The sequence below is a fragment of the Geotrypetes seraphini genome, chromosome 16 (assembly GCF_902459505.1).
Source record: "Geotrypetes seraphini chromosome 16, aGeoSer1.1, whole genome shotgun sequence".
Taxonomy (NCBI): Eukaryota; Metazoa; Chordata; class Amphibia; order Gymnophiona; family Dermophiidae; genus Geotrypetes; species Geotrypetes seraphini.
Genome location: NC_047099.1, coordinates 15303626 through 15317541, shown reverse-complemented (window position 1 = coordinate 15317541; position 13916 = coordinate 15303626). Strand labels below are relative to the sequence as shown.

The window sequence follows — 13916 nt, the reverse complement described above, 5'->3', positions numbered from 1 at the left end:
GCCGCGATGCTTGCGGTGGGTAGGTTGCCAGGCCGCTGAACTGATGGCGCCAGTGGCCATAAGTTCAGCGGCCCCTTTTTCGGCACTTAGACCTGGTTTGACTTCGTCTAAGTGCCTACTAGGCAAACTGTTAATGTTTTGGTTATACCTGTTGTACGCCTAGGTGTAGGTCGGCCCACCTCCCTCCCACTGCCCGCCCTTTCCCCTCCTCTAAACACACATCTTTTCTCTCTGTGCATTTAGTGGCAGGGGAAAGGCCTAAGCTGTTTTTAGATATGTCTAAAAACCAGCTTTGGTTATGGGTACTTGGACGATCAGGCTTTTTGATCATCCAAGTAGCCATTTAGGACACTTTTTAGACTTTTTTTTATTATTAACCCCATAGTTTTTATTTATTTTCTGAACGTTTTGTAGTCTGGTGTCATTATCAGTAGATTGGAGATTTGGTTATCTAGTTTAGCTGCTTGAGTGGCCATGAGGCCATCGTATAGTTTTTTTTCCGTTTTACTTCTTTGATCGAGGGGTGTGTGTTTTTCTATGTCCGATTGAGGTGGTTTGGATGAGGCGGTTGTTCAGGTAGGTTGGGCTGTCTCCGTTTAAGGCTTTAAATAATATACAGTAGAATTTAAATAGTATTCTTTCTTGGATTGGTAGCCAATGTGAGTTGATGTATGCTTCTGTAATATGGTCGTGTTTTCTCAATGAGTAGATGAGTCTCAGAGCTGTATTTTGGATTGTTTGTAGTTGTTTAGTCATTGTAGCAGGGTAGGGGAGGTAGAGGATGTTGCAGTAATCTAGTAGACTTAGGATTAGGGATTGTGTTTTTTCAAAGAATTTCCTGACTTGTCTTAGGTTTCTCATCACTGCGAAGGATTTCTGTATTGTTTTATTTATTTGTGGTTGCATGGTACAGCATCGGTCTATAGTCATTCCTAGTAGTTTTATGGTAGTTTGAATTAGTTGATTGTGTTAATTTCTATATTGGTTATGGTTGGAACTTAGTCATTTTCGAGGAGGATGAATTTAGTTTTGTCTGTGTTGAGTTTCAGTTTGTGATCTTTCATCCAGGTTGCTACTGTTTCTAGTGTTCAGTGTAGTGTGTTTGTCATGGCGGTCTTTGGTTGATCAAAAGGTATGAGAATGGTAATGTAATTTGCATAACTGTAGGTGGTGATGCCTAGATTATCTAGGTATGTTCTGAGAGATGAAATGTATAGGATCCTTGTGGTACGCCGCAAAGGTTGGACCAAGGTTCAGATTTTTCTTTATCTGATTTTACTCTGTATGTTCTGGATTTTAGGAAGCCTTCAAACCAAGAGTATACTTTATCTGAGATGCCTATTGCATCCAAAATTTGCAGTAGGATCTGGGATGTAACCGCTTGCCTGGACAGACTCATCAAGCCCCGTGACCACTTCCCCATGATTCTCATCCACGTTGGAACCAACAACACCGCCAGGAGCACCCCGGAGAGCATACCTGAAGACTTCAGAGCCCTGGGTGAGAAGCTGAGGAGGATGGATGCGCAGGTGGTCTTCTCCTCAATCCTCCCAGTAAGGGGCAAGGGCAGTGCCAGGGAGGATCGCATCCAGAGGGCAAACGACTGGCTGCAGGGATGGTGCAAGGAGATGAACTTTGGGTTCTTGCACCATGGAGAGGCATTGCAAGGACTACAGGGACCAGACGGGTTACACCTGACCAGAAGAGGGAAGAACGTCCTTGGACACCGTCTAGCTCGCCTACTACACAGGGCTTTAAACTAGGTAATTTGGGGGAGGGTATGGGCACAAACAACCTACCTGGCGAGCTAAGCTGCCAATACTTTTTTGAGACTAAGGTAAGTAAACACCGATCTGGGTCAGGGGAGAGTATACACACTTTCGAGTCTGGGGTTGGCTCACATTATAATTCTGGGTCACATTGTAATTCTGGGTCTAAGGGGAGTACACATTGTAATTCTTGGTCTAGGGGGAGTACACATTGTAATTCTGGGTCTAGAGGGAGTACACATTGTAATTCTGGGTCCAGCGAGAGAACACACATTGCAAATTGTACTAAAGGAGTTCAAGTAGTCCAAGCGGGAATACCCCCACAGGGTACACACATTTCCAAGTCTGGGATAGGAACACACTGTAGTTCTGGGTCTGAGGATAGATGCACGTTGTAACTCTGGGTCTAGGGAAAGTACAAAACATGTGAATAATGCTAAAGGTGTCCAAGTAGCTCAAGTGGGAACATCCACACTGAGACGTAACAAACATACAACATGGAGGGTTATGTACTTAAACGCCCACAGTCTGGGAAACAAGATCCTGGAATTAGAAACAGAAATGAGGAATGCCGACCTGGATGTGGTGACGATATCTGAGACCTGGCTCACTGACTCCCATGGGTGGGACATGGTCATACCGGGTTACAACTTGCTTCACCAGGACAGGGAGGGCAAAATGGGAGGAAGTGTAGCATTATATACTAAAGATGACATTAAGGTCACCAGAATCACAGATGTCCACTACACTGGGGAATCTCTTTGGGTAAATTTGGCCAGAGGGAAGGACAAATGCCTGTATCTTGGTGTAATATACAGACCCCCAAGGCAACAGGATGACCTAGATATGAAATTAATCGGAGATATAGAGAATATCACCTTGCATGGGGACACAGTATTGTTAGGTGACTTCAACATGCCTGATGTGGATTGGGACCCGCTTTCCTCTGCTTCCGGCAGCAGCAGGAGGCTATTAAACTCTATGAAGGGAGCAAGACTCAGGCAACTGGTGTTGGAACCAACAAGGGATCAGGCAATACTGGACCTGATACTTACCAATGGAGAAAGTGTCACAGAGGTCTCGGTGGGCGACACATTGGCCTCCAGTGACCACAACATGGTGTGGTTCAATCTCAGGAAAGGTTTCACTAAATCTACCACACTGACCAAGGTCTTCAAATTCAAGGACACAAACTTCAAAGAAATGGGAGACTTCGTTCACCAGGCGCTACAAAGCCAAGCAGAAACCGATAACGTGGAAGAAATGTGGTCGACTTTGAAAGCCACCATACAAGAAGCAACAAACCACTATGTTAAATCAGTAAGTAAACGGTGAAGGAACAAAAATCCACAGTGGTTCTCTGTGGAGATTTCGGACCTCATCAAGGAGAAGAAAAAAGCATTCATCTCTTACAAACAATCAGGGAAACAGGACTCTAGGGAAGTCTATCTGGCCAAGTCAAAAGCCATCAAAACAGCAGTTAGGGAGGCCAAATTCTGCATGGAGGAGTCTCTAGCGAAGAACATCCAGAAAGGAGATAAATCCTTCTTCAGGTTTATCAGTGACAGAAATAACTCAGGCAGGATAGTACATCTTAGGAAACCAGACGGCGACTATGTAGAAGCGGACTCGGAAAAAGCCCTGCTCAGTCTTCACCCGCGAGGTGCCAGGACTCGGCCCTCAGCTACAGACAAGGGTTGACGCAGATGACCCGTTTAGTAATTTCGAGTTTACACCCAGTGGTGTCTACTGCGAGCTGTCAAAGCTTAAGGTTAACAAGGCAATGGGGCCTGACAACCTACACCCCAGGGTACTCAGGGAGTTGTGTGATGTCTTGGCGGAACTGTTATCCGCACTCTTCAATCTCTCCCTTAGTACGGGTAACGTTCCGTTGGACTGGAAGACGGCTAACGTCATTCCACTCCACAAGAAAGGCTCCAAGATGGAGACAGTAAATTACAGACCGGTGAATCTCACATCAATAGTGTGCAAACTAATGGAAACTCTAATCAAATGCCAATTGGATACGATCCTGAACGAGGAGAATCTACGGGATCCCCGTCAACATGGATTTACTAAGGGGAGATCCTGCCAATCCAACCTGATCAGCTTCTTTGACTGGGTGATGAGGAAACTGGATGTTGGGGAGTCCCTGGACATCGTATACCTGGACTTCAGTAAAGCATTCAATAGCATACCACACCGCAGGTTGCTGAGAAAGATGAGTTCTATAGGATTGGGTGACACATTGACGAAATGGGTTGGGAACTGGCTTGGAGGTAGGCTTCAGAGGGTAGTGGTGAACGGCACCCCCTCCGAAATGACGGAGGTAATCAGTGGAGTGCCGCAGGGCTCGGTCCTGGGCCCGATCCTATTCAACATCTTTATAAGAGACTTAGCAGAAGGGCTGCGAGGTAAAATAACATTATTCGCCGATGACGCCAAACTAAGCAATGTAGTGGGCAAAAGCACAACAAACATAAATTCAATGTCCGACAACATGATGCACGACCTACTCCTACTGGAGCGCTGGTCTAGGTCCTGGCAACTCAGCTTCAATGCCAAAAAATGCAAAGTCATGCACCTGGGCAGCCAAAATCCATGCAAGACTTACACCCTTAATGGCGAGATCCTAACAAGAACTGAAGCAGAACGAGACTTAGGGGTGATCGTCAGTGAGAATATGAAGATTGCCAATCAAGTGGAGCAAGCTTCATCCAAGGCAAGGCAAATCATAGGTTGCATATGCAGGAGTTTCGTCAGCCGTAAGCCTGAAGTTATTATGCCATTGTATAGATCAATGGTGAGGCCCCACCTGGAATACTGTGTGCAATTCTGAAGGCAGCATTACAGTAAGGATGTGCTGAGACTGGAGTCGGTCCAGAGAATGGCCACCCGGATGGTCTCGTACGAGGATCTCCCGTACGAGGAACGGCTGGATAAGTTGCAGCTGTACTCACTCGAGGAACACAGAGAGAGGGGTGACATGATCGAGACATTCAAGTATCTCATGGGCCGCATCGAGGTGGAAGAAGATATCTTCTTTTTCAAGGGTCCCGCGGCAACAAGGGGGCATCCGTGGAAAATCAGGGGCGGGAAACTGCACGGGGACACCAGAAAATTCTTTTTCACTGAAAGGGTGGTTGATCGCTGGAATAGTCTTCCACTTCAGGTTATTGAGGCCAGCAGCGTGCCTGATTTTAAGGTCAAATGGGATAGACACGTGGTATCTATTCATAGAGAAAGGTAGGGGAGGGTCATTGGGGTGGGCAGACTAGATGGGCCGTGGCTGTTTCTATGTTTCTATGTTTAGGATATTATGGTCTACCAGGTCAAATGCTGCAGTAAGGTCTAGTTGTATGAGAAGCATTTTTTTTCCTGTGTTGAGGTGTTGTCTGGCTGTGTCAATGAGGGAGCCTAGTAATGTCTCTGTACTGAAGTTGGATCTGAAGCCAGATTGCGTGAGATGAAGTATATTATGGCCATCTAGATAGTTGGTGAGGTGTTTGGCTACTAGTCCTTCTGTCAGTTTGACATATAGAGGTATTGAGGCAATGGGTCTGTAGTTGGATGGTTGGTCTGTTGGTCCTTTTGGATCTTTTTGGATTGGGGTGATGATGATTTTGCTGAGGTCAGCTGGGAAAAGGCCGTCAGTGAGCATGATTTGTATCCATTGCAGAAGTAAAGTACGGAATTTTGTGCTGGAGGTTGTAAGGAGATATGATAGGCAGTGGTTAAGGTCACAGAATGCGTGGCTATACTTTTTGTAGTTTATTGAATTCAGACCATTGTATGTTGGGGAATTGAGACCATGTTCTGTCAGCTGCAGTTGATTCTTTATCTGTGGGAAGAATTGTGAGTTTGTTTAGGTGGGATAGGTACAATTGAGGGTGGCTCTGGCATTTGTAATTTTGTTCTTGAAGTGTTTTGCTAAGAGGGTGGCTGAGATGTAGTAGAAGGGGCCTAAGATTCTGATTGGCCAGATACCTAAGGCCCCTCCCACTTCCATTTTTTTGCCATTTCTGATGGTGTTCTTTAGGTGTTGGTTATAGAAGTTTCCCTTCAATACCTTTATAGTCACAATACTGAGCCCACTATCCATGTAAAGTTAGGGCAGAAACTTTTTCTATTCCATATCTGTTGCTGTTCCTTTTATGAATGTTGAATTACATTTCCAAATAAAATAAACTGAAGGACAATTCTATCAATAAGAGAAGCAATTTGTTACCACATCATGCAGAAGTAGCCCACATTATAAGGGGAGAGAACATGCATTAATGTTCAAAGAACAAACCAAGTAATCAAGGTTGAATGTACAGCAAAAATATACCCAAACACATTACACTGAGTTGAAAAACACAATAGTAATTTTTCTAGTTCAAAATTTTTATTTGCAACACAAAATATATCGTCCAACTATTAGTAAACAATAACAAATTACACTGCAAAAAGTAACACATTCCAATTATGTGAAGTGGCCCTGTATACAGTATATTGATGTATAAAGGCCAACACAGATTACTAAAACAATACATGTGAGCTTTTATGATATATAATGCTCTCATATTCCCTATATAGACAAGGCAGGTTCCACCATTCTTATCCCAAACAACATTGAATTCACAGTGATTGATTAGGATCATGGTTGCAATGGTTAAAAGAAAATCTAATTCTACTCTGGTTTTGAGATAGGGTCAAAACCATCAAAAGAATTTCCATGTAATAATTTTGAATGAAGGAGGGCAATGTATGTATTTTTAGTATATATGAGATTTGATTCCATATCTGCTCCCAATCCATTTGCAGGTTGGGACAGAAATATACACATTCCCTGCCCATAAGCCACTTTGGACCTGACACTATAAATTGTGCCTAATTGTAGATGCCAGTCTGCATGGTTGTCAATCAACTGCTAGATGTCCTTTGTAGAACCATATCTAGCAGTGCCTAGGCAGATTTAGGCATTGCTAGGCATTAGAGAATGACACGGAGACAAATTTTTCCTCTCTGCCCACAGGAACTCAATTTCCTTGTCCCATCCCCATGAGTTTTGTCACTGTCCCTGTCCCATTCCTATAAGTTCTGCCTTAACTACACAAGCCTCAAACACTTATGATTTTAAAGTGTTTAAAGCTTGTGCAGATGAGGACAGGAATGGGGCAGGGACAGGAAAGGATGGGACGGGATTTGATAGGAAAATGAGTTCCCACGGGGATGGAGAAAAATTTGGCCCTGTGTCATTTTCTACTAGACATCATTGAGGTAGACACACCTAGCAACTCCTAAGTTTACCACACCTTTTCTCTACCCATAACCATACTTTCTTTTCAGGTAGGCATCATTAGGTATTGGAGGGTGCCTCATTGTAGACATCATTAGACATCAAACTGAAAACCACATGCATCCTTAAATGATAATTTAAAAAAAATGATTTAAATCGGTTTTTAATGATGTATTTAATGACCACACCATTTAACCAATCAAAAATTTTAAAAAAATATAAGTTGCATGCAAATTTAACCCCCCCCCCACACACACACACACTCCTTTTACAAATCTGCAAAAGCGGTTTTTAGTGTCAGCCAGTGCGTTGAATGCTTTGCACTGCTCCAATGCTCATAGGAACTCTTTTGTGGTTTTGTAAAATGAAGGGTAAGTAAGTTAGGCAATATTAAGTAACTTTTTGACTTTTTGCATGATTGACATAAGAAGAAGTTCTTCAAATTTTATGAAAAAATCCTAGTCTATGAGCGTGATCAAAAAACGTATATAGTAGCAATGACTGGAAGGTGAACTCTTTACACAGGGAGGTTTTTCAGCCTTCCCTCCAGAGTTCCATATCTCTGAGCTTTTATAGAAGGTTTTTGATCACCCTCTTCAGACAGAATACTCTTAGGGTCAGTTGTTTCGATTATATAGCACTATGGATTAGCATAATATGCAGTAAGTATTTTTCACTGTAAAGCCCATATTAGGGTTTAGTGCATCTTAGAAAAAGGACAACTATATTACTTTTACTGAATTCAACCTTAGATTTAGAGCCCACTAGTAACAGAAAATTACCTGCACATGGTATATGTAAACTGCTTTGATTGTACCCACAGAAAGGCGATATATCATATCTGTGACCCTTTAAGAACTTCTATGTTTAGTTAAAGGGTGCTGTAAGTTTGTGGCTGCCACAAACTTACAGCATTCCTGAATCCTTGAGGAGAAGCAGAGCTGTGCAAGCCTGGATTCAGAAGGCAGAGATCAGCACTTCCCAAAGCAAGCAGAGCTTTCACCTCCAGTTTAACTGTGTTTGTTTGTCGGTTCCCTGACGAAGGACCAAAACGTGGCACGTCGGAACCCGCTACTATTTCAAAGCTAAGTCTGAGTAATTTGCTTTTAAACTTTAGACTTGCATAAGAAGCTAAGCATAGCCGTTGTAGCTAGCAACATAACAGTTAAGGAGAATGTCTCAAACTGGAGTAAAAATGTTTTGAACACTGCAATGATTGGGTGGTGAGGTGGAACATATTGCCTTCATGTCTCTAAGCAGAGTTCTACCAGTTAAGAATTGACAACTGTCGAATTACTATCTGTGAATACTTTTCATGTAGTGACTTTTTTGTACATAAAAATCTTGTATTGGTAGGCTGTCACACAAATATAAACATAAAGGTAAGTATTACAGAGAGAAACCAGGGGTCTCAAGTGCTCTCAGCCAGAAGCCCGATATATGTTACAGAGCTAATGGCTAATGTGGTGAGCTATCATCGTTCCCGTTTATTTTCTCTGTAAAATTTTTAGCTTATTTTTTGCTTTTTAACTTTTTTTGCTTTTAAACTTTTTTTTGTATTGTGTATACTTTTTACTACATTTAGCACGGCTGTGTTGCTGATCTATTACTCTTCCACTTTATGCATGAGTAACTATTGATCAAACTTAGGCAACTTCACTTAACTTTCATATTGACTTGACGACGGATGATCTCCGTTTCGCCCCTATACTTCAAACAGGGGCTTCATCAGGAAAGAAATATTTCACCTGCTTTGGACCGTTTATACTTTCATTTGTCAAAAAGAGTCTCCTTACTGGGACTGTACCCAAGGCATGGAAATCAGCTGTAATTCTCCCTATTATAAAGGATCGTAAAATTAGTCTTGATGACCCTTCTAATTACCGCCCTATCGCCAACATTCCGTTTTTAGCAAAAATTACTGAAAGGGTGGTATTCAATCAATTATCAGATTTTGTTGAGTCTACAAATGTTTTGCACCCCAATCAAACTGGTTTTAGAAAAAACCACAACACTGAATATTCTTTAATAGGTCTGACCACTAAAATTATTTATCATCTTGACCACCATGATTCCGTTATTCTTTTTTCCCTTGATCTCTCAGCTGCTTTTGACACTATCGACCACTCGCTTTTATTAGACCGATTACAAAATATAGGTGTCTGTAAGACTTCATTACAATGGTTCACTTCCTTTTTAACCGATCGTTCTTCAACAGTAAATTTCAATAATGCAAACTCTAAACTATTCTCTCAGAATCCCACAGGGCTCCATTCTTTCTCCACTATTATTCAACGTTTTTCTTTCACCCTTACTTAGTTTGAGCCAATCTATCGGTTTCACTATTTATGCGTATGCCGACGACATTCAGCTTGTTCATTCATTTAATCCCGAAAACACCAATGAAATACTTGCAATTAATCAAAAACTTGAAAAAATAAAAAACTGGCTCTCACAAAACAAATTAGCATTAAACATTACCAAAACCAAAGCCTTATTTTTTCCAATGAAGCAAGGATTAACACTGTCAGCGCCATTCCTAATAAGCAACCTACCAATTAACATAGTATCATCACTAAAATTACTAGGAGTCACTATTGATGACAAATTCTCGTACCATGAACATATCAGCAATGTGGTAAAAAGCTGTTTTTTTCGCTTGCGCCTAATCCGCTCGATGTCTAAATTTCTGGAACCTAAATCATTGAATATTTTAATACACTCTTTGGTCATGTCCAAATTAGACTATTGTAATTCACTCTTATTAAACATTACACAAAAGGAAAAAAAACGTCTACAAATAATACAAAACACTGCAGTTAAAATCATTCATAATGGCAAAAAGTACGACCATGTAACACCCTTTTTAATAGACTCACACTGGCTCCCAATTAATCAACGAATAACCTATAAAATATCACTTCTAACTTTCAAAACTCTACTCAATAATGAACCTTTATTTATAGATCAACTATTAATTCCATATAGCTCGTCCCGAGCATTAAGATCAATTGCTTTAGGAACACTTACTGTACCTTCTCTAAAGATCATCGGAACCAGACGTCACGACATATTCTCAGTCATGGCTCCCCTTACTTGGAATGCCCTTCCTTTATACATTAGAGAAACCAAAGACCTGAATTTATTTAAATCTAACCTAAAAACTTTCTTTTTTAAAACTTCTTTTAATATTTAAAACCTTCTCACTTACTATTATTTTTTAATTTTTTTAATCAGCAATTTTAAATAATTCCTATTTCTTTTTTTTCTCAACTTCTCTCAATATGACTTTCTAAACCCTCAACCCTAATGTTTTTTCCTCTTTCATATTTTCACTTTCTTCTCCTCTGAGAAACGCAATATGTAACTTTAACCTACTTTATCCCTTCCCATTGTTTCTCAAGTTTGTCAGTATTGTCTGTCCGAAATTTTTTATGTACCTCTTTTAAAACTATGTATAGCATTTTTTTTAATTGTTGCTCGCTTAGTACAAAATAGGCGATTTATCAAAATCAATAAAACTTGAAACTTGAAACTTGAACGCCAAAGGCAACACTGTTAATTCCCTGACGTTGCACAGTTACTTAAGCTGAAAATGAAGCGACTGCTCTATAAATTGACCCAGGGACCTTAACGGGTCAAGAAACCATACATAAACCAACTCTATTTAGTCACTCAACAGCAACACTTTATTTGTTGATTCTGTTACCCCTTCAGTATTTTCTGACTGGGTCCACAGGGCCTGCATGTGCATCGGGCCCCAGACAGTGCTCTTCAGCTGCCAGTCCACGGTGCAATCGATGCAAGTTGACTTTGGGCCGTCTCCCTCTCCCTCAGTGCTGCAGTGCACAAAGCCATGGGCAAAGGCTTCTACGCGCATCCTGCACCTGAATCGGAAGCCTTATCTCTGGCATCGCAACGTCAGAGGGAAGGCTTCCAGATGAGGCATGGGACGTGCGAGGAGCCGCTGCCCACGGCTTTGTGCACTGCAGCACTGAGGAAGAGGGAGCTGGTCAGAAGATAACACCGGGGGGCAGGACAGAAGGCAAGGCACAGCATGGAGAGAGGGAGACAACAATGGTAGTGGGAATGATTTTATTTTTTAATTTAGTGATTGATTTATATCTGCTGTTTGTTCAGGAAGAAATGCATTTGTTTCTTTCCCTCTGGGTTTGTTTGTATACATTAGTACTTTTAGTTTTTGATCCCGTATTTGCATGAGGTTATCTGTGTTCTGGTAGGAATGAATATTGAGAAGCATACAGTGTGCTTTGTGTAGTTTAATTTTGTGGTTAACCATTATGTGTTGTTAATCCTATATAATAAAACCCTAGCCGCGCATGCGCACTCCTATCTGCGTGTTTCCATGATCCATAGGTCTGTGGCCACAGGAGTACGCATGCGCGAGTCCCCAGCCTTACACCTACCTACACTTGCTGGCAGGACTCGCCACCAGTGCTGGATTCCCTGCTCTACAAAGACGGGGGTCGTAGGAGGCCCGAAATCGCCCAAACTCACAGCTACATACCGGTACAAACCTCCCTCCAGCATTGGCAGCCGCAGCACACTAAACAGGCTGCTTCGCGTCTTTCTCCTGGCGGTGAGTCTCCTGCTGGTGACATCATCAGTGACGTGACAGAGGAACTCAACTGCAAGAGAAAGCAATGGAGCAGCCTGTTTAGCGTGCTGCGGCTGCCAATGCTGGAGGGAGGTTTGTTAAGGTTATATCGCATGGGAGGGAGACATAAGAGAGTCACCGGGGGTTGGGCTGGGAGGGTAGAGAAGTGTCTGCCTCGGGTGCTTCAGGCAGCAGCAGCGTTTACAATTCGCTGCTGTTGCCGGCTACAGGCCTTCCTCTCTGGCGGGTCCTGCTTAAGGACCCGCCAGAGAGGGAGACCTGAAGCCGGCAAAAGCAATGAATTGTGAATGCTGCTGCTGCCCGATGAAGTTCAAGGAGGAAAGGGAGCAGAGGGGGAGAGAATGGCTTGGAGGGAAGAAGACATGGCAGGGCATGGAGGGAAGGAGGAAGGTATGCCAGACCAAGGGAAAAGGAAGGGGGAAAGGAAGGAGGAGATGCTATATGGAACAGAAGAGAGAGAGGGCAGACACTGGATGGAAAGAGAAGAGAGAGCAGTGAATGGAAGGAGCAAGACAGAGAATGAACAGTAGATGGAAGGGTTAGAGAGAGGGAGACAGACACTGAATGGAAGTGTAGGGGACAGGGGGAGCAGACGTTGGAAGGAAGTAGAGAGGAGAAAGAAAAAAGGGCACATCCAGGATTGAGGGAAGAGGATAGAGTTAGAAATAAAGATAGAGAGACAGGGGGCCAGGGAGAGACACAGACAGAAAGAATGACAGACAGACAGCGTCCAAGGAGAGAGACAAATAAAATAAAAACCACAGAAAGACATCTACTCTAGTACGATTATATTGTGTGTGTGTGTATATATGAAAATGAATGGAAAAAATGGTGTTACAGTACTATTATGGGGGTGGGCTCTGGGGCAGAGATTGGGTAGAGATGGGCGGGGTCTGGCCCTCAACTTAGCCCAGTGTTCTTCAACTGCCGGTCTGTGGACTTGTACCAGTCCACAAAATAATTATTTGATTTCTGCCAATCCATAGGTGTCGAACACTGCTTTTACTAAGATGTGCTAACCAATTTTATATGCACTAATGATTAGAATATGCTAAAATCTAAAACACTTATAGGAATAAAATGCATGTCTTAGCATGTAACATATGTGAATCGTTAATATGTGATAATTGTTAGCACATGGTAAATTGCTTAGTATACCTTAGTAAATGACACCTGAGGTTTTTTATGTGGGATATAAATTTTAAAATACAGTAAGTAAATTTTTAAAAAAATAAACAAATGTCTCAAGAGTCTTTTATTTTCAGGACCAAATATAATTTTAAAAGATCAATAAAAGATTATTTGGTTTTTAATTATTGTTTTCCAAATCTAACCTTTCTCAGAGCATTTTTTACTTCTTGATTTCTCAGACTGTAGATTATGGGATTTAACATTGGAATTAAAACTGTGTAGAGCAAAGAAAATATTTTGTCTAAGCCTGGCGAGTACAACGAGGGTGGTCTCATATACATAGAGCACACAGTCCCATAGAAAAGAATAACCACAATGAGGTGGGAGGAACAGGTGGAAAAGGCTTTGCTTCTGCTCTCTGTAGACCGAATTTTCAGAATGGATTTGATAATGCAAGTATATGACACTAGGATTAACATAAAGGGAAGGACTGCCACAAAGATCCCTTCAATAAGTATCAGAATTTCAAGGCTGTACACATCACTACAGGAGAGCTTTATCAGTACATTAACGTCACAGAAGAAATGGTTAATTTTATTAAAGTTGCAGAAAGATAACTGAGATATAGAAACATCTATAGGAATTACACTCAGAGCACTGGCTATCCATGAAGCAGCAATGAGTGAGCTGCATATTTTCTTGTTCATCATGAGTGTATAGTGCAAGGGGTGGCAGATCGCCACATACCGATCATAGGCCATTGCAGTGAGGAGAAAGTATTCTGTACATTCAAAATTCATGAAAAAGTAGAGCTGTGTCATGCATAGAGAAAATGAAATGTAGGTGTGTTCTGTGAAAAGGATGTCCATTAAAGTTGAGAGAGTGACTGTGGTGTTACAGATATCTAATAAGGACAAGTTGCTGAGGAAGAAGTACATGGGTTTGTGAAGATGATGATCAATGAACATTAATATTAAAAACCCAACATTTCCGAAAACAGAGATGAAGAAAGCCAGTAAAATCACTGTGGAAATGAAGACTTGGTGAGAATATTCAAAGAAGCCCAAAAGAATGAATCCTGTGGCTGACGTTTTAT

General features: G+C 41.8%; 1 protein-coding gene across 1 annotated transcript; it reads right to left on the bottom strand.

Annotated features, from left to right (window-relative positions):
- Positions 1-13002: 13002 nt before the first annotated feature.
- Positions 13003-13581, bottom strand: LOC117349727 (olfactory receptor 1F1-like). The gene has a single exon (XM_033923318.1). It carries the CDS (start codon positions 13579-13581, stop codon positions 13003-13005), a length of 579 nt encoding a protein of 192 aa, XP_033779209.1.
- Between the last annotated feature and the right edge of the window lie 335 nt (positions 13582-13916).

Bases quoted from the DNA above. Each gene is read 5' to 3' on its own strand.
- LOC117349727 (XM_033923318.1), bottom strand. From the start codon at position 13,581: ATGGCCTATGATCGGTATGTGGCGATCTGCCACCCCTTGCACTATACA.